Genomic DNA, 25000 nt, shown 5'->3' with positions numbered 1-25000 from the left:
TCCGTCTTCTACCGACTCCTCTCTGGCCTTGCCCCCCCCCCCCCCAGCTCTCTCTGGGCTCTGTCCCGCAAATATTCCTACAGGTCGCACAAGATCTGCCTGCAACCCTCTTATGGTTAAACTGCCAAAATCAAGACCCTCTGCTCACATTCACTCCTTCATTCCTCTTTTCTCCCACCTCTGGAACAAACTCCCTCACTCTCTTCAATCCCACTCCACCCTTCAAGTCTTTAAAACAGCTGTTCACCACCATTTCTTATCTTCCCCCATCCAAAACCTTGATCTGTTCTACCCCCGCTAATTTCACCCCAATTCCACTTTTTTGAAACACCAACTTCTGTCCAGGAAGTCCTTGGTGTCCTTGTGTTTTATACTTCTCCCCCCCCCCACCCCCCCCCCCGGGCCCTCTCCCTTCCACACATCTCCCTGCTCTCGGATGTTGTGTTTGTGTGCTTCCCCTTCTCTCCCCATCTTGTCTTCCGCTCCCTCTTTTTGGGTATTTTGTTTGTCTGGTTGATTTGTTTGTGAAGTAAATGTTAGCTCTTTCACGAGCCTCGATTCAGTATACAAAAAAACAAACAAACAAAAAAAAAACAGGGTTGGCGTCAGGAAGGGCATCCAGCCATAAAACATTGCTTCAAAAAGGGGACCAGGGTGCCTGAAAAAGGCCAAACCCTGCTCTGCAGGGAAAAATGGCCTCTAAAAGGTGGTTGGTTTTTGGTTGGTTATAGGCCAAAAGGTCATAGGTCAAAAGGTCAACAACCTTTTCAAATTACAAAAATCCTCAATTTTCATCCGATTGACTTAAAATTTGAACGCGATTTGCATATCAGGTCACATAATTCAACCACCAATTATTTTTTAGGTCAAAAGGATGCTCTACTGATTGCCGTTTTGTTCTCTTTTGCCAAGTGTCGCTCTATGAGTGATTTTTCATTGATTTATTTGTACCAATAAGCATGGCGATGAATGGAGGTGGACGGTGGTTATGTATTCATCCCTGTTTGTCTATCTGTGAGCAGGATATCTCAAAAAGTTATGTTCAGATTCAGACAAAACATGGTGGACAGGTGTGTGTGACGAGGACAAATTGATTCGATTTTGGTGAAGATCTGTTTCCAGATCTGGATATGAGAATTTTTAAAAATGATTCTTCACCGTTGAGAGATGGGGCCAAAAAGGATATATAGCATGTCATTTCAAAATTTTGTTGTGACCAAAATATAATTATGACAAAACTTGGTGGATGAGTGACAACATCAAGCCGATTCAATTTTGGCTCACATCAGGTCCGGATGCAGATCCGGCCTATCCGTGGGATACAAAAAGTAAACTGTTCAGCCTGGTGTAGGTATGCACTCCACCGAGTGCCGTTCTAGTTTGTTACCCTCGATGAGGAGAGGGTATTGCATTTGAGTCAGCTTGTCTGTCTGTCTGTCTGTCTGTTTGTTTGTTTGTTTGTCCGCACAGAAGAAATGATTTTCTCTGCAACGCTTGGTCCGATCGACAGCAAATTTTCACCATGGGTGCAACTCGACATGCATAATTTTTTAATAATAATTATGACGTCATAGGTCACGTGGTTCGGCCGCCATCTCGGAAAAACCGAAAAGGTTTGCACCTCTATATCTCCGAAAGCGCTGAATAGAAAAAATTGAGACATTGCTCATTGTAAAGAACTCTCCATGGGGAATAAAATATGTTAATGATGATGTCATAGGTGCCTCCATTATGACGTCATAATTCGACAAGTACAAAACGTCATCCGATCAAGATGAAATTTCTTGAGCGTCATGTCGGCATAAATTGGTGGAGAAAAAATAAAATGATGACGTCATCAGTCGCGTGGTTCGGTCGCCATCTTGGAAAAACTGAAAACATTCGCAACTCAATATCTCCGAAAGTGCTGAATAGAAAAAAATTTAGACATGGCACATTGTAAAGAACTCTCCATGGGGAATAAAATATGTTAATGATGATGTCATAGGTGCCTCCATTATGACGTCATAATTCGACATGTACCAAACCATCCAATCAAGATGAAATTTCTTGAGCATAATCTAGGAATAAATTAGTTCAGAAAACAAATAATGATGATGTCATCGGTCACGTGGTTCGGCCGCCATCTTGGAAAAAACGAAAAATTTTGCACCTCTATATCTCCGAAAGTGCTGAATAGAAAGAATTGAAACATGGCTCATTGTAAAGAACTCTCCATGGGGAATAAAATATATTAATGATAATGTCATCGATGCCTCCATTATGACGTCATAATTCGACAAGTACAAAACTTCATCCAATCAGGATGAAATTTCTTGAGCATAATCCAGGAATAAATTAGTTTAGACAAAAAATACTGATGACGTCATCGGTCACGTGGTTCGGCCGCCATACTTGTTTTAACACAAAAGCCTTAAAAACCACTGAAAATACATCCTGGCAAGGGTTTGCAATCTCTGATTGCTCTTTTTCTTGTTGTCTGTGTCAGTATTCCTGTTGTTCAATTTCGTTCTTAATTAAAATGTTGACAGTATTTTATTTCTCCAAAGCTTGCATGCGTATCCATCCTTGCCATCCTCCTTGCATAAATCATTTCTGTGCATTTGGTAATCTTTAGGGGACTAAACTAGGACGATTGAAATACTGATAATGAGCGTGTTTAAACACACTCCTAAAAACCCGGAGCATCCACCACTGCCCTGCTCGGAGCGTTCTACTTCAAATTCAGTCTTAAGCCAGAGGTCTCGATTCCAGCCGTGGTTGCGGCTAAGCGGTTGATGAAGGCCTGTCCACATGGAAAAGTGTAAAAATCAATTGCCGATTAATGTTATGACTATTAATGGTCCAAATAAAATATTCCAATGGACCTAGATTTTAAAAAGTCCTTTAAAAGGAAGATAAAACAAGTCTGGCGGGACAACAAGAAAATCCCTTCAAGCGATTGAGGCATTACAAAGATGGCTTTTCATTTAGGGACATGCTCATACATCATCACATTCAATTGGGGCCTTCAATGGAGAAAATCATAAAAGTCTATGAAAAAGTTCAGTCATTTTCAGCACAACGTGCTCCCCGACCTCCGACTCACTTCCACCCGATATCAACCCTCGTTCTTCATTCTACAGGAAGAAGTACCACGTTCTCGCATCGTGCGCATCTCGTTTGCAGAACTTTTCAACTCCCAATGTACATTATGGTGACTGATTGTTTTATGCCCGAAAACAAATCTAAAGTTGTTAGCCGAAACATTCCTTACCTCTCGAGTTATAACAAAAAAAGACAAAAAAGAAAGGTGTTCGCTGCAATTTGGACCGAGGGACCATCACATTTCAATGCCTGCCTGCATTCCATGGCATGGACCTGAAAGGGTATCCAGACAAACAATTGCAGTACTTGAGCCAATATGAGCCATGTGCCAACGAGTTTATTTACAAAAAAGAGGTCAACAGGGTGTCAGGTTTAGTTGCATGTTCAGCATTTTGTTCTTGAACACCAAGAAGCATTGTCGTCCTATTTAGCGGGTGCTTTGCATTTTTTCCGGGGTGAATCGTGCAACCACGTGTCAGAGAGAGACTGAACTCCGTGCACCATCAAACTTGTTTCCATTGTCAAGGTCGACTGGAGTTCCCAAGTAGGGGGATTCACAAGCCGCAGTATCAAGGGTAGAGCATCACACCGCTCTATTTTTTTTAACATGGTCGAGGTTTGTGGAAGATCCAGAATAATATATGGAAGGCCAAGCATCGATTCACCAATAACATCCACAAGGGCAAGTAAACAGGCCAGTCGTCCATCGGCCGAGAGAACTACAGCCAGAGAAATGCCACAAATATTTTCATGGCCCTCTTCCTTCCACGTGGTGAACACGTAAGGGAGATTGCGAGTAAGAAAGGCCAGGCCCCTGGTGCAATGATTCAGGAGGAGTTCAGGATGCTATCAGCACCTGGTGAGCTACACACCTTACGATGCTCTTTGGTCAACAACAAATTAACATCTTACTATAATTCAACAAATGTCTGTCTGTCTGTCTGTCTGTCCGTTCCCTGGTACCGCAAAAACGGCTGAAGCGATTGCAACGAAATTTTGGGTGGGTAATCCTGGGACACCCTGGAGTAAAATAGGCCATATTGTTTTTCCAATTTTTTTCCAATTTCCAATTTTCCAGTTTTTCCAAACACGATGGAATAATATTTACCGATATGAATAATGATGTGGCTTTTGTTGAAATTCTACAAATACTGTTTAGATTTTGATGATTTGCGTGTGATAGGATTTAATGGATGTTTATATAAATCGTTTAAAATAAAAAAAGCCTTCAATTTCTGATATTTTGCCTTTTCATTCGGGCCTCCCAATTGAAGCCCCGCCCATAGGGTGGGTACCGTTGCTAGTCTTTCAAAATTTCCCAAAATGCCATTGAAGGTTTTAAATTAATACTAGAACGGCACTTGGTAGAGCGCATACCTCCACCAGGCTGAACAATCTAATCAGCTTGTTCTTGTCACCTAACCAATGAACCTGCCTACCAAGTCTCATTCGATAACTTTTTAACGTCAATAACTTTCTGAGATATTGTGCTATATATCGTTTTTGGCTCCATCTCTCAATTGTGAAGAAGCACTAAAAATTCTCGTATCCGCATCCATATCCGGATCCGGATGCGGATGCGGATCTTCACCAAAACTGAATCGATTCATCCTCGTCACACACCCAATCTGTCCAGCAAATTTTGTCTGAATCCATTCAAAACCTTGTGAGATATCCTGTTCACAGACAAACAAACAGGGCTGAAAATATAACCGCAGTCCATCTATGGTGGTGGAGGTAACCAGCGAAATAAATAATAAAACATCAACATGGTAAATATATCCCACTGTCTGAAACAAATGATTTTAAAGCATTTTACAAAATGCGCTTTTACCCTTTTAGGATTTCAATCACGATCATAAATATGCATGAACATCATCTTAGATGTGAAATAAAGGGGGGGGGGGGGGGGTGTAAATAGTGACAGTTTCCCTCCAGCCAAAATGCACATACACGATGTGAAAACAAATAAACAAGCTAGAAAGGCATCTTGCAGAGCATGATAATTGCAAAATTCCCCACCCCAAAATGTTGCCATGGACACATATACTTGTCCATTTCAGTAAGATTAAAATTAAAGATCTTAATCAAAGATCAATCGGATGAAAATTGATGATTTTTCAGATGAAAATTGATGATTTTAGAAGTTCGTCTTTGAGTTGACCTTTTGACTTCAAAAATAGTTCCTTTCCCAATTCAGTGATGCACTATGCCGTTGCTTTTTTAATCTGACAGTTAATAGGATGAAAAGTTACGATTTTTCAGATGAAAATTGATGATTTTAGAAGTTTGACTTTGAGTTGACCTTTGACCTTTTGACCACAAAATAGTTGGTTTCCCAATTCAGTGATGTACTCTGCAATTTTCTTCAACTTCAGGTTAATCGGATGAAAATTTATGATTTTTCAGGTGAAAATTGATTTTATAAGTTAGACCTTCAGTTGACCTTTGACCCTTTCACCTCAAAAATAGGTGCCTTCACAATTCAGTGATGTACTATGCAATAGCTGTTTAATTGCCAAGTTAATCAGATGAAAATGGACAATGTTTCAGACAAAAATTTATGATTTTAGAAGTTTGACCTTGAGTTAACGTTTGACCTCAAAAATAGTTGGTATCCCAATTTAGTGACTCAATATGCAAATTCTGTTCAACTCTCAAATTAATCGGATGAAAAATGACAATTTTAGAAATATGACCTCAAAATCAATAGGCCTCTTCCTCATGAGCAACTCTACCATCTGGTGAAGTTTCATGAATGATGAATATCGGATTAAAATTGTGACCTTTAGGCGATTGACAAACAGAATAACAGACGCAACCAACCAATATACAGACTGTATGTATCAAAACTGTATCAAAAGCACGAGCTACAGTCACGTGAAAAAGTAAGTACACCCCATGTAAAGTTTTGACTTTTTCAACATATTTCAACATACAGCTATTTGATCTTCATTTCCACAATATTGATAGATAAAGGTGATATAATATAACAAATATCATGAAACATTTACATTTTGTAGTCCATTGTATAATTTAAATAAACATAAATGCAAATTTCGCATGTGGAAAAAGTAAGTACACCCCTACATTTATCACTACTTCGAATACCTAAAATTAGAATCGGGTGCACCAGCTCAGGTGCAAATGATTAGAACATCGTTAGAGAGGATCTTGGAGGAACCTGTCTTATTTAAACCTCAGACATTTAGTTTGGTTTGCTGTTTGTTGTTGAAGTGTGCGGCATTACCATGCCTGGATCAAAAGAGCTCTCTGAGGCCTTCAGAAACAAGGTTATAGGTGCCTGCAAATCTGGGAAGGGATTTAAAAAGATCTCCAAACAATTTGAAATCAATCATTCGACTGTCCGGAAGATCATCTACAAGTGGAGAAGATTCCAAACAACTGCCAACTTGTTCGGGCCAGGCCGCCCCAGCAAGTTCAGCCCGAGAGCAGACCGCAAGATGCTGAAAGAAGTCTCTAAGAACCCCAGAATGTCATCACGGGACCTACAGGTAGCTCTTGCCACTGTTGATGTCAAAGTGCACGAGTCTACCATTAGAAAGAGGCTGCACAAATTTGATCTACATGGGAGGTGTGCCAGGAGGAAGCCTTTGCTGTCCAGAAAGAACATCAGGGCAAGACTAAAGTTTGCCAATGAACACCTCGGCAAAGACCAGCACTTCTGGAACAATGTGCTCTGGACAGATGAGTCAAAGGTAGAGCTATTTGGCCACAGTACCAGAAGACATGTTTGGCGAAAACCAAAGACAGCCTTTGACCACAAAAACCTGATACCAACTGTAAAGCATGTGGTGGAAATATTATGGTTTGGGGCAGCTTTGCTGTATCAGGGCCTGGGCAGCTCACCATCATATAATCCACTATGAATTATTCATTGTACCAGAGGGTGCTTGAGGATAATGTGAGGCCATCTGTCGGAAAGTTGAAGCTCAACCGAAGGTGGACCTTGCAACATGACAATGACCCTAAACATACCAGTAAATCCACCAAGGAATGGCTGAAAAGAAAGAAATGGAGGGTTCTGGAATGGCCAAGTCAAAGCCCGGATCTAAATCCCATCGAGATGTTGTGGGGGGATTTGAAACGAGCTGTGAATGCAAGAAACCCCTCAAACATCGCACAGCTGAAAGAATTCTGCTTGGAGGAGTGGGCAAAAATTTCTCCCAGTCGATGTCAGAGACTGCTAGACAGTTATAAGAAACACCTACTTGAGGTTGTTTCTGCCAAAGGGGGCAATACCACCTATTAGAGCCAAGGGTGTACTTACTTTTTCCACATGCGAAATTTGCATAGATGTTTATTTAAATTATACAATGGACCACAAAATGTAAATGTTTCATGATATTTGTTATATTATATCACCTTTATCTATCAATATTGTTGAAATGAAGATCAAATAGCTGTATGTTGAAATATGTTGAAAAAGTCAAAACTTTACATGGGGTGTACGTACTTTTTCACGTGACTGTACATGAAAAAAATCTTCGATTTTGCAAGTAACAAACAAAAACAAGAAGACATCATGCAGAGCACGATACATGCAAAATCCACCTCCTCCCCTCCCCCCTCACCCTCCCCGCCCACCCGCCCCCAAAAGGTTGCCATTGATCCATCAAATTGTCCATTTCATCAAGATTAAAATAAACGATCTTGATCAAAGGTCAGGTTAATAGGATGAAAAGTGACGATCTTTCAGATGAAAATTGATGATTTTAGAACTTTGAGCTTGAGTTGACCTTTGACCTTTTAACCTTAAAATTGTTGGTTTCCCAATTCAGTGAGGCACTATGCAAATGTTTTTCATTTTTCAAATCAAGCGGATGAAAATTGAAGGTTTTTCGGATGAAAACTGATGATTTTGGAAGTTTGACCTTGACTTGACCTTTAACCTTTAGACTTCAAAAAATAGTTGGTTTCCCAATTCAGTGAGGCACTTTGCAAATGCTGTGCAATTTTCAAGTCAATCGGATTAAAAATGGCGAATTTAGAAATTTGACCTTAATATGACTTTTGACATCAAAATCAAGAGGCTTCTCAATTGTGACGACCTCTATACCACTTGATGAAGTTTCATGACGATCGGTTTAGAATTGTGACCTGTAGGCGAGTGACAAACAGACAAACAAACAGAATAACAAACGCAACCGACGAATGTACTTGAAAAATCTTCGATTTAATGCAATAACATCGAACACTTAGAAACAAACATGCATTTACAGTGTCATAAACGAAAATGAACACACTCGTGTTATGGACGTTCAGCTTGTTATTGGCTTGTAACAGGTATACGTGGTGCAAACGAATTTTGTGGATCACACCTCCTCCTCCCAAGCCCTCTCCGTCCCACAGATCTCCCGATGTCCCTGCTCTCAAATGTTGTACTTGTGTGCTTCCCCCCCACCCCCCTCTCCCCATCTTGTCTCCCATTCCCTTTATTTTGTCTTATTTGTCCGTTTGTTACTCCCGCCAGGGAGTAATGCATTCGATCGTGTCCGTCCGTGTGTGTGTGTGTGTGTGTGTGTGTGTGTGTGTGTGTGTGTGTGTGTGTGTGTGTGTGTGCGTATGTGTGTTAGTATGTTCATGTGTTTGTGTGTTTGTGAACAAGATACCTGGAGAAGTTCTGAACGGATTTGGATGAAAGTTGGAGGGATGTTGCCATTGGGATAAGGAAGAATTGATTAGTTTTTGGTGAAGCTCAGGATATTATTCCGCATCCAGGAATTTTTTTTTCTGTTTTCCTTTAAAAACCATTTTCTCTGCAATAATTGGACCGATTGAGAGCAAATTTTCACCATAGGAGGGACTCGGTCTGTGGAATATTTTAATGGTAATTATGACGTCACAGGTCACGTGGTTCGGCCGCCATATTGTTTTGAGTGAAAAACACTAAAATCCAATTTTCTCCAAAACGCCTGAACAGATCGAGGCCAGACTTTGCAGGCAGAATCGCATAACCATGACGAACAAAAAAGTCACCGAGCATGACGTCATGCATCACATGGTTTGAGAGTTCTGACGTTCTTAAGCACAAACCTTTAAAACCTAGCTCCTCCCTCATTTGTGATCCAATCGAGGGGAAACTTCACAGATCTGTTCAGCATGTCAGTCTACTAAAATGTCCTTTTGGAATTTGCGATAGGTCACGTGGTTTGGCAGATATCGTTAATTAAACGCAATTATTAAAATATTTATATCTCTTGAACCACTTCATTGATCGACGTGAAACTTCATACTGTATTAGAAGTCATGAAGAGTAACAAGTGTGCAAAATTTGAAGATGATTGGATGTACGGTCTGGAAGCTAGAAGTTGTTATTGCGTGAAGAAGAAGAGTCATCGGCTGTGGACGATTAATTATTTATCACAAGTACAGACTTGCAGACTTGCAGGCATCATTTGACACAATCTCCCGGGTTAATTTGAACCTCAAATAAAATTATAATTCCAAATTTGTCAATGGCTGAGGTATATTAACAAACGAATAAAACAGATTTGGCAAAATTCCGACTTTTTTTTTAAAAGATCGCAAATTCACCCAGGGTTGTGAGGGGCTGAAGAAGAAGAAACCTCGCATGGGCTTCCCAGACCAAATAAATAATTCTGGCTCTGCGATTTTCAGGTTTATTACTCCTGCCAGGGAGTAATGCATTCGATCGTGTCCGTCCGTCCGTGTGTGTGTGTGTGTGTGTGTGTGCGTGCGTGCGTGCATGTGTGTTCGTATGTTCGTGAACAAGATATCTGGAAAAGTTCTGAACGGATTTGAATGAAAGTTGGTGGGATGATTGCCCTTAGGATAAGGAAGAATTGATTAGTTTTTGGTGAAGCTCAGGATATTATTCCGGATCCAGGAAATTTTTGTGGGAATTTTCTTTTCTGTTTTACTGCATTAAAGCTTTTATTCTTATTCCTAAATGATGTTTTTCTCCTCTAATTCCGAGATATATCAAAATAAATTCTCTGACAGTTAGGGCCTACTTTCTTTTTCATTTATTGTTTTGGGGACATGTTAAACAAAAATATGTTAAACAAAACGTATTACTCCAACTTGACCCACGGCGGGAGTATGCGCTCTACTGAGTGGTGTTCTAGTTTTTTTGTCATTAATGTTAGCTCTTACATGAGCCTCGATCTTGTATACAATATATAATATATATATATAATATATACATATAATATATACATATATATATATATTGTAACGGTTTTGAGAAGTGTAACGAATTTGAGAAGTGTAACGGTTTTTGAGAGGTGTAACAATTTTGGAGGAAGTGTAACGAATGTAAAAAGTGTGGTTTTGTTATGTGTAACACCCTCGTAATGTAAATAATGGTCGCAGCCGTCCTCCTAGTTAATTCCATGAAACTTACACACAGGCCACGATATATCTTTTTAAATAGTGTATTTCCTTATTCTATGTAGGCTAAATATGTGTTTCCCACTAGATTGACTTTGCATTGTATCAAACAAAATAAGCGTAGGCCCTTCCAATTTCCCCAATCATCTCCGCTCTCCAAAGTTCCTTTCAAAAGGGTGCGAGTGGTGTTCAATCCCGCAAGCCGCCATTGCCCATGTGCTCATCTCGGAGAAGAAAGGCGTGTCTCCACCTCGTCATAGAGGGGAGGAGTGAGCCAACCCTACTTGGCCAACCAGCACCGCGGTTAGCGACCCGGTAGGCGTGCCCTCGCAGCCGGCGGCTCGATTCCGCCCCGAGTGATAAAAGGGACTGGAAGGGACTGCTTCACCAGATGACCTGGGAGATGAGCGAAGAGGCGACAGACGAGAGGAGCGGTGAGCGGTGAGATGCGAGACGCTCCAAGCCAAAGAGGAGAGGTACTCGGCGAGGAAACCAGCTTTGGAGAGACGCACTGAAAGGAGGGAGACGGCTCCACCAGAAGGAGAGGAGCAGGTGTGCCCGAGCCAGCGCGTGACGTCTACAGCATCGGCAGCGGATACGCGACGGAGGGTTTTCCCGCCAAAAACGCGAGGAATTGAGAGCTGCTGCCTCCGACCCTGCCTCCCTCTCCAGCAATCCACCTCAAGCCCTACCTGCCTGCAATATCCCCCGTGTAAGTGTGAACGTCGTCTGTCCTACTCGTTGTCTTGGGGTTAAGTAAATTGAATAGAATAAGCTAACGATGCACTGTGTGACTGCTTTTTCCATCCATTGCTTGTAAATAATTTTGGTCGCTCTTTCTTTTTGCTTGTGTGTGTATAATAAATCTGTTCTTCCTCCGTACTCTGTCTTCTTCTCTTTTCCTTCTCTTTCGGTCGCTTTAGAGGTTTCCCGATTGAATATCTGCGGTGCGATCTGGTCAACGTCGGGTGGAATCGGGCCAATTGGGGATCCTGTTAGGTCGCGGTTGGACCATCCGCTCGGCCCATCATAACATCTTAAACCGCGATCTGTAACAATATATATATATATATATATATATATATATATATATATATATATATATATATAATATATATATATATATATATATATATATATATACATATATATATATATAAAATCTGAATCCGGATAACCTGAAAAAAATCTATAGGATCCGGATCCGATCTCGTGCTCACAGAAAAACAAACAGACAGGGCTGAAAACATAACCTCCGTCCACCTTTGGTGGCGCAGGTAACAAACCACCAACCACAAGTCTGCCATGGTGAGCACCATAGACCTCGTGCCCCTCCGAGCAAATGCAAATGTTGGATTGAGTTAACTCGACGGATCCACGGTGGAGATCACTCTCCGAATCGATCATTCATTTTCATCGACGTTTCTCATGTACCAACTCCTCCTTCATCGTGAATGATGAACCTATTCAATATGCTAATGATATGCAGATTCTTCAGCCTTTTGAAAATGGCATCCTTTGGGTTGAGGTAGGGTGTTGTTGTTTCCCCATAACTTTCATAATAACCAACGTGTGCCATTTGTGAAGCCGTTAGGGCAAAAACAACACAGCCCTGGCACAAGGGTGAATGCCAACCTGCGAAGACCTCTGCGGCCATTACACACCGACCATTTTGGGTGGCGGCTCTTGGTAATGCTCAGCGGAGATCTCCGACCTTGGCAATCGCTGTTCTGTTACCATTCCCACAAATTCAATAAAACGCATTACTGCACTGAGAATCTGAGGCATATCATTAAATCCGGCTCGCTAATGCACTTCGACGAGACAAGTCTGTCGCACAAGCTCAGGCAGGGTAAGGACCATTCCAAAACAGCTTAACAGAAGAGAAAATGCAATAACATCGGACACGTTGTGCGTGAGCATCGTGCGCATCCGACAGACTTAATGAGGGAGCACATATTAGAGCGACATGAAAAGATAGACTTCATAAAATGATCAAAACGAAATAAAATCGACAAATTCGATTTCATGATTCGCGTTCTTGTGGAATGTCGAGTGCCTGATGGAAAGGAAAGGACGAGCAGAAAGATGCAGAACCTGGAGAGAAATGTCATTTTTGGCACATCGCGGCTGCGCCAACAGTCGCACACTTTCAGAATGACTCCACAACTTTGCTGATACAACAAACAACAACAGGCATTTTCCCTGCGAGAGCGGGGGTTAGCCTTGCGGTCCCCGTGACAATCTTCTCCATTTTGCCCTATTTTCTGCATCTCTCCTTGTTAACCCCCTTGCCCGCATTTCTTCTTCAACCATCTTTAGCCAAGTCTTTGTCGGTCTTCCCCGTCCTCTACTTCCTTCTACATTCATTTCCATCACTCTTCTCAACCAGTCACTTTCATCCTTCCTCAACACATGACCAAACCATCTCAACCTGTTTCTCTTCACAGCATCAATCACAGGCTCTATTCCCATCATCTTTCGCAATTCATCATTTGTCTTCCTCTCTCTCAACGATACTCCGCACATCCGTCGAACCATTCGCATTTCCACCCTTTCCAACCTTCGTTGCTGCTCTACATTCATTACCCATGTCTCGCTCCCATAAATCATAACACTTCTCACACATGCAGCATATACCTTTCCCTTCAGCTTCAACGACACTCCCCTCCTCGTCAGCACGCCACTCAGTTCCTGAAACTTCTTCCATGCACATCTCACTCCAGCAACCGTTGCCGAGTCTGATCCGCCTTCTCCATTCAGCATGTCTCCGAGGTAGCAAAATGTTTTCACACCTTCCAGCTGATACAACCACAAAATCAGAATACCACCTTAACCCCTCTTGACTCTGTGTAGGAATTAGTTTCTTTACTCCTGTTCAGCATCGACTCTTCATCCATGACGGGCAGACGACATCTCAGATCACTTTCTCAAATCCTAATCAGCTGCTCGTTTCTCCTCTATTCATCCTGTCCTCCTTTGGCCACCTCCCAACTGCCTGGAAGTAAGTAAACACCACTCCTATCTACAAGAAGAGTGCAGAGACAGATCCCCTCAACTAGGGCCATAAGCTTGCTTACAACCACAAGTGGAGTCATGGAAACCATCATCGCTTCTGATGTCAAGCCATTCCCCTTTTCAAACAGTCTTGTCTCTGACCATCAGTTTGAATTCCGTCCCAGTCACTAACTCTGCACATACTTCTGCTCCTCTCTCAGGAATGGATGGAGGCCCTCAATCTCAATCAGGGAGTTAGAACCGTCTCCTTCGACATATCTCGGGCATTCAAAAGGTCAACTTGACAGCTTTGACATAATCCACATTCAAGACACAAAATTATCTTCAAGTTAATTCAGATATAAAAACATTATTGTTAAATAGGACAACTTTGTCGACTTGTGCTTAAAGGCCCCTTGTGAGTGCAATATATCGGTCTGCGGACTCATTGGCTGACGCACACAGATTACAATACCTTTTCAACTCCCTTTGGGAACGGGTGGGGGGTCACAAACACTTTGCGATAAATCCAGACACAGATAGATGTAGTGTGGTGGTGATGGATGATTGTGCCTATTAATTGGACACACTGACGAATTACCATTACCTGTTCCCCGTCCAAACCAAGAATTCTTGGCATCGAAGGACCACAGATGTCGATATCCAAGACTGCCACCTGGAGATGCACAGAGGTTTACAAATGGATATTAGGACACAAGGAATGTTCCGGTTCATCAGCATGTTCACCATGCCGATTTGTCTTTCGTCTCTCAGTGTCCTTGCAAAGCATTTGAAAGTAAATAAATCTATCCATGTTATTGCTCTACATTTGATAAATTTACAAGCTCTTCCATAAGCTTCAAACACAGCAAAACAAAAAACTTTTAAAATAATGGGAATTAAAATTTTTCGTGAAGAACTTTAACGGTTATGTTTGGAAGAGGAATGGAATTTCAATAAATATGGAGAGCCCTGGTGTTGGCTTAGCAGTTAGCATGCCGGCTTGGGATCCTAGGATCCTGGGTTCGAATCCCGGTCGATCGCTGAATTAACGCCAGGGGGGTTGACTCAGCCTGTCATCCTTCCGAGGTCGGCAAATTGAGTACCAGCTTGCTGGGATGAATGATCACGGTGTGTACACCGTATCCCTGAGCATTGTAAGAGCGTGACCAAGGGTTGGCGTCAGGAAGGGCATCCGGCCATAAAAACATTGCCTCAAACAGGGAACCATGATTGTCATGGGCCGCAAGGCTAACCCCTGCTCCAGCAGGGAAAATGGCCTTAAAACGATCATTCATTCATTCATTCATGGAGAGCAAGGGAGCCGTGGCAGGTGTGGATTTGAAGGGGGAGAGGGAGGTTGTTGCTGTGTATGCCGTGGGATGGTCGGGTAGGTCTCCGTGGACGCTGCGGGGCAGTTGTGGGACTGTCGGGGTGGGAAGTCGTGGGACCGTTGGGGCGGGAAGTCGTGGGACCGTCGGGGCGGGAAGTCGTGGGACCGTCGGGGCGGGAAGTCGTGGGACGGTCGGGGCAGGAAGTCATGGGACCGTCGGGGGCGGGAAGTCGTGGGACCGTCCTGGCGGGAAGTCGTGGGACCGTCGTGGCGGGAAGTCGTGGGACCGTCGGGGCAGGAAGTCGTGGGACCGTCGGGGCGGGAAGTCGTGGGACCGTCGGGGCGGGAAGTCGTGGGACCATCGTGGCGGGAAGTCGTAGGACCGTCGGGGCGGGAAGTCGTGGGACCGTCAGGGCGGAAAGTCGTGGACGCTACGGGATGGTAGGGGCGGGAAGTCGTAAGACTGTCGGGGCGGGAAGTCGTGGGACCGTTGAGGCGGGAAGTCGTGGACGCTGTGGGACGGTAGGGGCGGGAAGTCGTAGGACCATCGGGGTGGGAAGTCATGAACGCTGCGGGATGGTAGAGGCAGGAAGTCGTGGGAGCGTCGGGGCGGGGAGTCGTGGGACCGTCGGGGCGGGAAGTCGTGGGACCGTCAGGGCGGGAAGTCGTGGGACCGTCGGGGCGGGAAGTCGTGGGACCGTCGGGGCGTGAAGTCGTGGGACCGTCGGGGCGTGAAGTTGTGGACGCTGTGGGATGGTAGGGGCGGGAAGTCGTGGGACCGTCGGGGCAGGAAGTCGTGGGACCGTCGGGGCGTGAAGTCATGGACGCTGTGGGATGGTAGGGGCGGGAAGTCGTGGGACCGTCAGGGCGGGAAGTCGTGGATGCTGTGGGATGGTAGGGGCAGGAAGTCGTGGAACCGTCGGGGCGGGAAGTCGTGGGACCGTCAGGGCGGGAAGTCGTGGGACCGTCGGGGCGGCAAGTCGTGGGACCGTCGGGGCAGGAAGTCGTGGGACCGTCGGGGCAGGAAGTCGTGGGACCGTCGGGGCAGGAAGTCGTGGGACCGTCGGGGCGGGAAGTCGTGGGACCGTCGGGGCCGGAAGTCGTGGACGCTGCGGGACGGTAGGGGCGGGATGTCGTGGGACCGTCAGGGCGGGAAGTCATGGGACCGTCGGGGCGGGAAGTAGTGGACGCTGCGGGACAGTAGGGGCGGGAAGTCGTGGGACCGTCGGGGCGGGAAGTCGTGGGACCGTCGGGGCGGGAAGTCGTGGTACCGTCGGGGCGGGAAGTCGTGGTACCGTCGGGGCGGGAAGTCGTGGTACCGTCGGGGCGGGAAGTCGTGGGACCGTCAGGGCGGGATGTCGTGGGACCGTCGGGGCGGGAAGTCGTGGGACCGTCGGGGCAGGAAGTCACGGGACCGTCGGGGCGGGAAGTCATGGAACCGTCGGGGCAGGAAGTCGTGGGACCGTCGGGGCAGGAAGTCGTGGGACCGTCGGGGCGGGAAGACATGGGACCGTCGGGGCGGGAATTCGTGGACGCTGCGGGACGGTAGGGGCGGGAAGTCATGGGACCGTCGGGGCAGGAAGTCGTGGACGTTGCGGGACGGTAGGGGCGGGAAGTCGTGGACGTTGTGGGACGGTAGGGGCGGGAAGTCGTGGACGCTGTGGGATGGTCGGGGCGGGAAGTCGTGGGACCACCGGGGGGGGGGGGGGGGGGGAAGTCGTGGGGCCGTCGGGGCGGGAAGTCGTGGGACCGTCGGGGCGGGAAGTGGTGGGACCGTCCGGGCGGGAAGTTGTGGGACCGTCCGGGCGGGAAGTCGTGGGACCGTCGGGGCGGAAAGTCCTGGACGCTACGGGATGGTAGGGGCGGGAAGTCGTAAGACTGTCGGGGCGGGAAGTCGTGGGACCGTTGAGGCGGGAAGTCGTGGACGCTGTGGGATGGTAGGGGCGGGAAGTCGTAGGACCATCGGGGTGGGAAGTCGTGGGACCGTCGGGGCCGGAAGTCATGGGACCATCGGGGCGGGAAGTAGTGGACGCTGCGGGACAGTAGGGGCGGGAAGTCGTGGGACCGTCGGGGCGGGAAGTCGTCGTACCGTCGGGGCGGGAAGTCGTGGGACCGTCGGGGCGGGATGTCGTGGGACCTTCGGGGCGGGAAGTCGTGGGACCGTCAGGGCGGGAAGTCGCGGGACCGTCGGGGCGGGAAGTCATGGAACCGTCGGGGCAGGAAGTCGTGGGACCGTCGGGGCAGGAAGTCGTGGACGCTGTGGGATGGTCGGGGCGGGAAGTCGTGGGACCGTCCGGGCGGGAAGTCGTGGGACCGTCCGGGCGGGAAGTCGTGGGACCGTCCGGGCGGGAAGTCGTGGGACCGTCCGGGCGGGAAGTCGTGGGACCGTCGGGGCGGGAAGTCGTGGGACCGTCGGGGCGGGAAGTCGTGGGACCGTCGGGGCCGGAAGTCGTGGACGCTGCGGGACGGTAGGGGCGGGATGTCGTGGGACCGTCAGGGCGGGAAGTCATGGGACCGTCGGGGCGGGAAGTAGTGGACGCTGCGGGACAGTAGGGGCGGGAAGGCGTGGGACCGTCGGGGCGGGAAGTCGTGGTACCGTCGGGGCGGGAAGTCGTGGGACCGTCGGGGCGGGATGTCGTGGGACCGTCGGGGCGGGAAGTCGTGGGACCGTCGGGGCGGGAAGTCGCGGGACTGTCGGGGCGGGAAGTCATGGAACCGTCGGGGCAGGAAGTCGTGGACGCTGTGGGATGGTCGGGGCGGGAAGTCGTGGGACCGTCCGGGCGGGAAGTCGTGGACGCTGTGGGATGGTCGGGGCAGGAAGTCGTGGGACCGTCCGGGCGGGAAGTCGTGGGACCGTCCGGGCGGGAAGTCGTGGGACCGTCCGGGCGGGAAGTCGTGGGACCGTCCGGGCGGGAAGTCGTGGGACCGTCCGGGCGGGAAGTCGTGGGACCGTCGGGGCGGGAAGTCGTGGGACCGTCGGGGCGGGAAGTCGTGGGACCGTCGGGGCGGGAAGTCGTGGGACCGTCGGGGCGGGAAGTCGTGGGACCGTCGGGGCGGGAAGTCGTGGGACCGTCGGGGCGGGAAGTCGTGGGACCGTCGGGGCGGGAAGTCGTGGGACCGTCGGGGCGGGAAGTCGTGGGACCGTCGGGGCGGGAAGTCGTGGGACCGTCGGGGCGGGAAGTCGTGGGACCGTCGGGGTGGGAAGTCGTGGGACCGTCGGGGCGGGAAGTCGTGGGACCGTCGGGGCGGGAAGTCGTGGGACCGTCGGGGCGGGAAGTCGTGGGACCGTCGGGGCGGGAAGTCGTGGGACCGTCGGGGCGGGAAGTCGTGGGACCGTCGGGGCGGGAAGTCGTGGGACAGTCGGGGCGGGAAGTCGTGGGTGCCTCAGAGGTGGGAGGTCGTGGACGCCGCAGGATGGGAAGTCATGGACACCACGGTACAGTTGGGGCGCCACAAGAAAGGGAAGTCGTGGATGTCATGAGACGGTTGGGGTGGGAAGTCATGGGATGGTCGGGGTGGGAGTTCATGGGATGGTCGGGGTGGGAAGTTGTGGACTTCGGGGAATGGGGGGTCGTTGTGAATAATGGGGGATTATGGTGGATAATGAGGGACAGAGTGAGGAATTTGTGGACTATGGGGGATGGGGCGGGGTGGGAGGAGGTTCTCATCATGGATTATGCATGATGGTGGGGGTTCGTTGTGGACTGCAGGTGACAATGGAGTGGGTCATCGTGGACTTCAGGTGACGGCGGGGGAGTCGTCATGAACAACGGGGGTGAGGGGAGGAGGGAGGGTTCAGCGTGGATTAAAGGGGATGTCGTGGACTACAGGTAATGGGGGTGGGGAGGGGGGGATCATCATGGAGTATGACTACACTTTGTGACAGGAATTTAATTTGATCAGGGTGTTGGCGATAATTCACCTGAAACAAACCCCATGGGATCTTGTGTCCGCCAGCTAATGCTAGCAGACGGGACACCCAACTTAACGTCCATCCGACTGCCAATGCACATTGGTTCCTCACCCTTCATGCGAAACACCAATCGGACACTTTATAGTCGGATCCGTTGGAAACGTTTACGTTATTATTTGACATTATTTATTTATTGTTACTCACAATTGTTATTAAATTGCGATTGTACTGTATGTGTAGATGACCACTGCTGGTGGTGTTTGCTCCCCCTCGCCCCCCACTCGCCCTGCCCCCCTAATCCCTGTGGGCACTTGAAGAGAAAAGGAAAAGAAATTCAAAATTAAGAATTACTGGATCATAATTAGCGATGCATTTCCACTCCCATGGCCGTGTGTAAAGGATCCCCATTAGCAACAAACGTGCCGGATATTTCTGCAAAGGCCGCCACGTCTGGTGACATTGAGAATCCGGAAGAGCCACAAGCACGCACATTCGGGAGTACACGCATCACGTCCTGACCTGTTTGCTTTCGTCGGTGGCGATTCCAAAAGCCAGCTGAGCTGTCAGGGTGCTCTTCCCGACTCCCCCTTTTCCTGACAGCACCAGCACCTTGTACCTCACACCGTTGAGCCTCTCCTTGATCTGCTGCACGGCTGCACGAACACATAATTTCAACCAGGGTCAGAATATGGGCCGCGGGTGTAAAGCTGTTACATCCGCATATGTACCGAAGATGCCACAACACCTAGCAGGTGGCACAGGTGGATATGAACAACCTCAGCTGGACAAATGGCAATGGATGTGTAAAGGAGTTACATTACCAAGTAAATTTGTAATATCTTTCGAGCGAACAAAACAGCTATAAACTTATTTATACAAGATGCACGACCCCATGTTAACTCCATCCCCAAATCAGGTAAGTTTGCTGCTCAATACCACGCCCTCCCCCTTCCCAACAACTAACCTCTCTATACTTCCAGGAAGGAAAATCAAATTTGAATAACTAGTTTCCCAGGAGAATTCACACTGCATTTTCCTGGATTACAGTTGGCAAAATTCTCAGAGATGTACAACAGTACATATGTTGGGAATAATATCATCAAAATGGTGAGATTCTAATATGGCTGTACATCTGATAGGCCATCAAAATCACTTCCAGTTACCTGGGTCGGGGACCTGGGCCTGACCAGATGCACACAAGGCTTGGTTGGGACAACCTTGGCAAGGCGAGGCCTTCCCTGCCTGCTCGGTGCTCGTGCCGGGGCAATCTGAAAAACAAACAAATAAGAAGACGTCATGCGGAGCACGATACTTGCAAAATCCACCCCCCCCAATCCCCAATGAAAAAAATTCCATTGATACAGCAAATTGTCCATTTCATCAAGATGAAAATTGACAATCTTGATCAAAGCTCGGGTCAATAGGAAGAAAAGTGACGATTTTTCAGATGAAAAATGATGATTTTGGAAGGTTGACCTTGAGTTGACCTTTGACCTCAAAAATAGTTGCTTTCCCTATTTAGTGACTCAATGTGCAAATGCTGTTCAATTTTAAACTCAATCGGTTGGGAATTGACGGCTTTTTAGATGAAAATTGATGATTTTAAAATTTGACCTTGAGTTGACCTTTGACCTCAAAATCAATAGGCTTCTCAATGGGGACGACTTAAACAACTTGGTGAAGTTTCGTGACGATTGGTTTATAATTGTGACCTGTAGGCCAATGACAAACAGACACACAAACAAACAGACAGACAGAACCACAAACGCAACCGACCAATATACTTGAAAAATCTTCGATTTTGCAAGTAAAAAATCGTCGATCAGAGCTACAGTGAGGGGAATGCCTCAAGATTCGACAATGAGTTCTGCTGTCATAGCAACGGTACCGTTTCACATGAAAACAGAAAAACTCTCATTGAAACAGTCGAGCGGTGACATTGACAGGAACAGACCACCAACCACGCAATGCTTGGACACATCTCATCCACTCAATGCTTGGACACATCTCATCCACTCAATGCTTGGACACATCTCATCCACTCAATGCTTGGACACATCTCATCCATTCAATGATTGGACACACCTCATCCACTCAATGCTTGGACACATCTCATCCACTCAATGCTTGGACACATCTCATCCACGCAATGCTCGGACACATCTCATCCACTCAATGATTGGACACATCTCATCCACTCAATGCTTGGACACATCTCATCCACGCAATGCTTGGACACATCTCATCCACTCAATGCTTGGACACATCTCATCCACTCAATGCTTGGACACATCTCATCCACTCAATGCTTGGACACACCTCATCCACTCAATGCTTGGACACATCTCATCCACTCAATGCTTGGACACATCTCATCCACTCAATGCTTGGACACATCTCATCCACTCAATGCTTGGACACACCTCATCCACTCAATGCTTGGACACATCTCATCCACTCAATGCTTGGACACATCTCATCCACTCAATGCTTGGACACATCTCATCCACTCAATGCTTGGACACATCTCATCCACTCAATGCTTGGACACACCTCATCCGCTCAATGCTTGGACACATCTCATCCACTCAATGCTTGGACACATCTCATCCACTCAATGCTTGGACACATCTCATCCACGCAATGCTCGGACACATCTCATCCACTCAATGCTTGGACACATCTCATCCACTCAATGCTTGGACACATCTCATCCACTCAATGCTTGGACACATCTCATCCACTCAATGCTTGGACACATCTCATCCACTCAATGCTTGGACACATCTCATGCACTCAATGCTTGGACACATCTCATCCACTCAATGCTTGGACACATCTCATCCACTCAATGCTTGGACACATCTCATCTCATCTCATCCACTCAATGCTTGGACACATCTCATCCACTCAATGCCTGGACACATCTCATCCACTCAATGCTTGGACACATCTCATCCACTCACACGACAAGCTAAACTACTGCATCTTGCTGTTCCTCATGTGCAGGGCAAACAACTACTTTGGTGGAGAATGATTAAACGTGTCAACAGTAGCAGTTTGGTTCTCTGCTTCCCCTAACCAGTCACAAAAGCCATTGTCTCTCAGCATCCAGAAGCATCCGTTACGTCTGGGGCAGGCTGCTTCATGCTATTTATGTTATATTCCTAGCATTTGGTACAAGAAATATGAAATAAATGCAATATCTGTGCCTTGTGGTTTTACAAGGAATTATTTAATAAATAATACCACAAAACAAATGTCGATCATGTCTCTCATACGCAACGGCAGCTGTGGCCAATAACTCCTGCCTATTGACCACGACTGTTCGCAACTGGGAATACAAATATAAAAGTTTCCCAGCTAATCTATAGCAGCCATAAAGCCGAACAGTTGGTGGACAGGTTAGATGTGTGACAAGGACGAAATTATTAGATTTTGGTGATGATCCAGAATATATATTATTTATTATATATATATATATTTATTTATTATATATTTATTTATTATACATTTATTATATTATGTATACATACATTTATAGATTATACATATTGTTGCGGATATGGGATTGGCATCCATCCATATCCGCTTGTAAATATTCCCCTATTTCCTCAATACTCCCCAACTATCCCCAATCCCCCATTCCCTAGTCCCATTTTCTGTAAACAACACTCTGTAGACCCGACCTCCCCCTATTTCCCCCATTAAATGTCGCATCCAGGTCCACCGCATCTCACGTAGACAACTATAGGACATCTTGCTAGTTATTCTTAGTCTATGTCAGTTAAGGACTCGTTTCCATTAATTCTGACTCTTCGTTGCACCAGAATGTGATTGTATGGCACCGTTAGGAAGTTTAGGACCTCCCAATACCTCCCCGCAGCTCTTCCTCACGGTTCAGCAACAACAACAACAACAACAACAACGGCGGCGGCGCGGGAAGTGCGCGTCCTCACTCCGGCTTGGTTGGTGGGGGGTGTTGGGAGTGCACCAGGCCTTTCCAACGAGCCGCCATCGAGCATGTGCTCGACGGGGTTACCAAGTAGGGGCTCGCTGTCAGCTCCTCGTCAAGGGCGGAGCCCGGTAACCCCCGCACCCAATAGAAGTGGCGGATCGGTCCCATCTGGGGCGGAGCCAACGAGCCGAGGGCGTGTGACTCCCCACTGAGCATGCGCAGGAAGAGGGAGGTGACGTCAGATGCGCCCTGAGCTTGGAGAGAGAAGGACGCCACCTCCGAGCGCTGTGACACCTCCCCGCATCTCTGGACTGGACCGTGCTTTATTCCTGTCCCTGAGCCAAGGTGCACCTTGTGCTATCGACTGCCTGTCCTTCCCTGCCATCAATCCCTGTGTAAGTCAGTCTTGTTCCGTTTGTCTGTGGTCTGTCTGGGATAGATAAGACTGTGTCTAAGTGCCTATCTCTTCTGTGTCTTTACCTCATTACCTTGTAATCTACCCCTTTTCTCCACCACTAATTATATCCTCCTCCGGAGGTCTTGAGAACTGTACCCCTTGCGTCGTTTCATTTATCCCAGTCGTTGTGTCCTTTCCATCATTGATTTAGCGTAGCGCGAATTGGCCAACGTTCGAGTGGAATCGGGTGAGTTGGGGGTAATCGGGTAAACTGTGCGAACACGGCGGCCATTCCGCTCGGTCAAGCAACATCTTAAGCCGTGTCCGTAACAATATATATATATATATATATACACAAAGAATTAAGTTAAGCACCCCCCCCGTTTTTTTACAACCTCGCACATTACAAGTTTGTTGTCGTCAAAACAGTGTAATATACCCATGATATTGCTATATTTTCTGGAGAAGTGATATTATGGTCACATAAAAACATAACAATCATGCCGTTTTCAATATTTTATCTATCTATAATTCCATTAATCTCTGTGTGTTTGTATGTGTGTATGTGTGTATGTGTGTATGTGTGTATGTTTGTCTGTGACCGCTGTTTCTCGACAACCACGGGTCCGATATACTTTAAACTTGCCAGGTATATTGCTGGGGACCCGAGGATGTGCCTTTTCAAGGTTTCATATTAATCGGACAAGTACTTACCGAGCTATGGCGATTTCTTTACCAAACACTGCAAGCGGTTCGCTTTGGACCAAACCATTGCATGTAAATAGAGGGGGGGGGTTCTGTGGTCGTTGCGAATGGACCAAACCATTCATGTAAATAGAGGGGGGGGGGGGGTTCTGTGGTCGTTACTGCCACGTGGTTTCAAAGTTTTTTTTTGTTGTTGTTTGCACGCATGTTTTTTTGCACCCACGTACGGGCACGCCCTAGGATGTTTACACACACACACCCCTACACAAATTTTTTTTTTTTTTTTTTTTTGGCAAGGAATGGGCACCCACGTACGGGCACGTCCTAGCTTATATATAGTACGGGCATGCCCTAGTTCTGCATAATTTAAGGTGAAAATTTTTGGGAATTTTAGGCATATTTTCACCTCAATTTAAGTATGGAGCTATAGGTCCATCACGGACAGTGTGGATGACGTTTATGTTTTCGAACGTACAGTCATTGTTCTGAGAAGACCTCTAGCGATCTTTGCGTCAATAACGTCAATAACGTCAATAACGTGTAATGTCAATAACGTGTAAGTGACGTCAATAACGTCAATAACGTCAATAACTAATGTCATACCAATCATTATTTGATCTCACATACCTTAGAATATATGCCAATGTATACATATACACAAAGAATATATATTAGGGGGTGCTTACCTTAATTCGTTGTGTAGGGGTGCTTAACTTAATTCTTTGTGTATACATATATACACATTATATATATATATATATATATATATATATATATATATATATATATATATATATATATATATATATATATATATATATATATATATATATATATATATATATATACATACATATATATATATATATATACACAGACTTGGCATTTAATATGGAATATTTTTTTTTGTGGGGGTGAACTTACTTTTCAAGATGACTTAGAACCAAAAGTTCATTGGAATTATGTTGAAATTATTCTAGATTTTGTTAACGTCACCTTTAAAAGAAACAAAAACCACATTTGACATTTCGAAGCAAATAAATTGATCCTTGAAAGTGATGTAAACTGATATCGAACTCAATTCACGGACAGTACTGTGTTAAACTTCTGTACGTTTTCCAGAAGTATCTCTTTATTTTGCACATTAGCCAAAAAAAATTTCAACAAAAACAAAAGCTAAATTATGACTGGGATTACGGACAGTAAAATTACAGTTCAGTACTTCGTGTAACC

General features: G+C 46.4%; 1 protein-coding gene across 1 annotated transcript in view; it reads right to left on the bottom strand.

The window, feature by feature from the left end:
* NUBP1 (NUBP iron-sulfur cluster assembly factor 1, cytosolic) overlaps positions 1-25000 on the bottom strand; it is a 177824-nt gene that overhangs the window by 104632 nt on the left and 48192 nt on the right. Inside the window, exons 2-4 of the mRNA XM_068109563.2 lie at positions 19871-19975; positions 19227-19360; positions 14069-14137 (exon numbers count right to left, since the gene is read on the bottom strand). Coding sequence (XP_067965664.1) covers positions 14069-14137; positions 19227-19360; positions 19871-19975 — 308 coding nt within the window. The remainder of the gene's footprint in view (positions 1-14068; positions 14138-19226; positions 19361-19870; positions 19976-25000) is intronic.

This window comes from Myxine glutinosa, chromosome 3 (genome assembly GCF_964187855.1).
Source record: "Myxine glutinosa chromosome 3, kmMyxGlut1.1, whole genome shotgun sequence".
Taxonomy (NCBI): domain Eukaryota; kingdom Metazoa; phylum Chordata; class Myxini; order Myxiniformes; family Myxinidae; genus Myxine; species Myxine glutinosa.
This window is presented reverse-complemented; position numbering and strand designations above follow the sequence as displayed.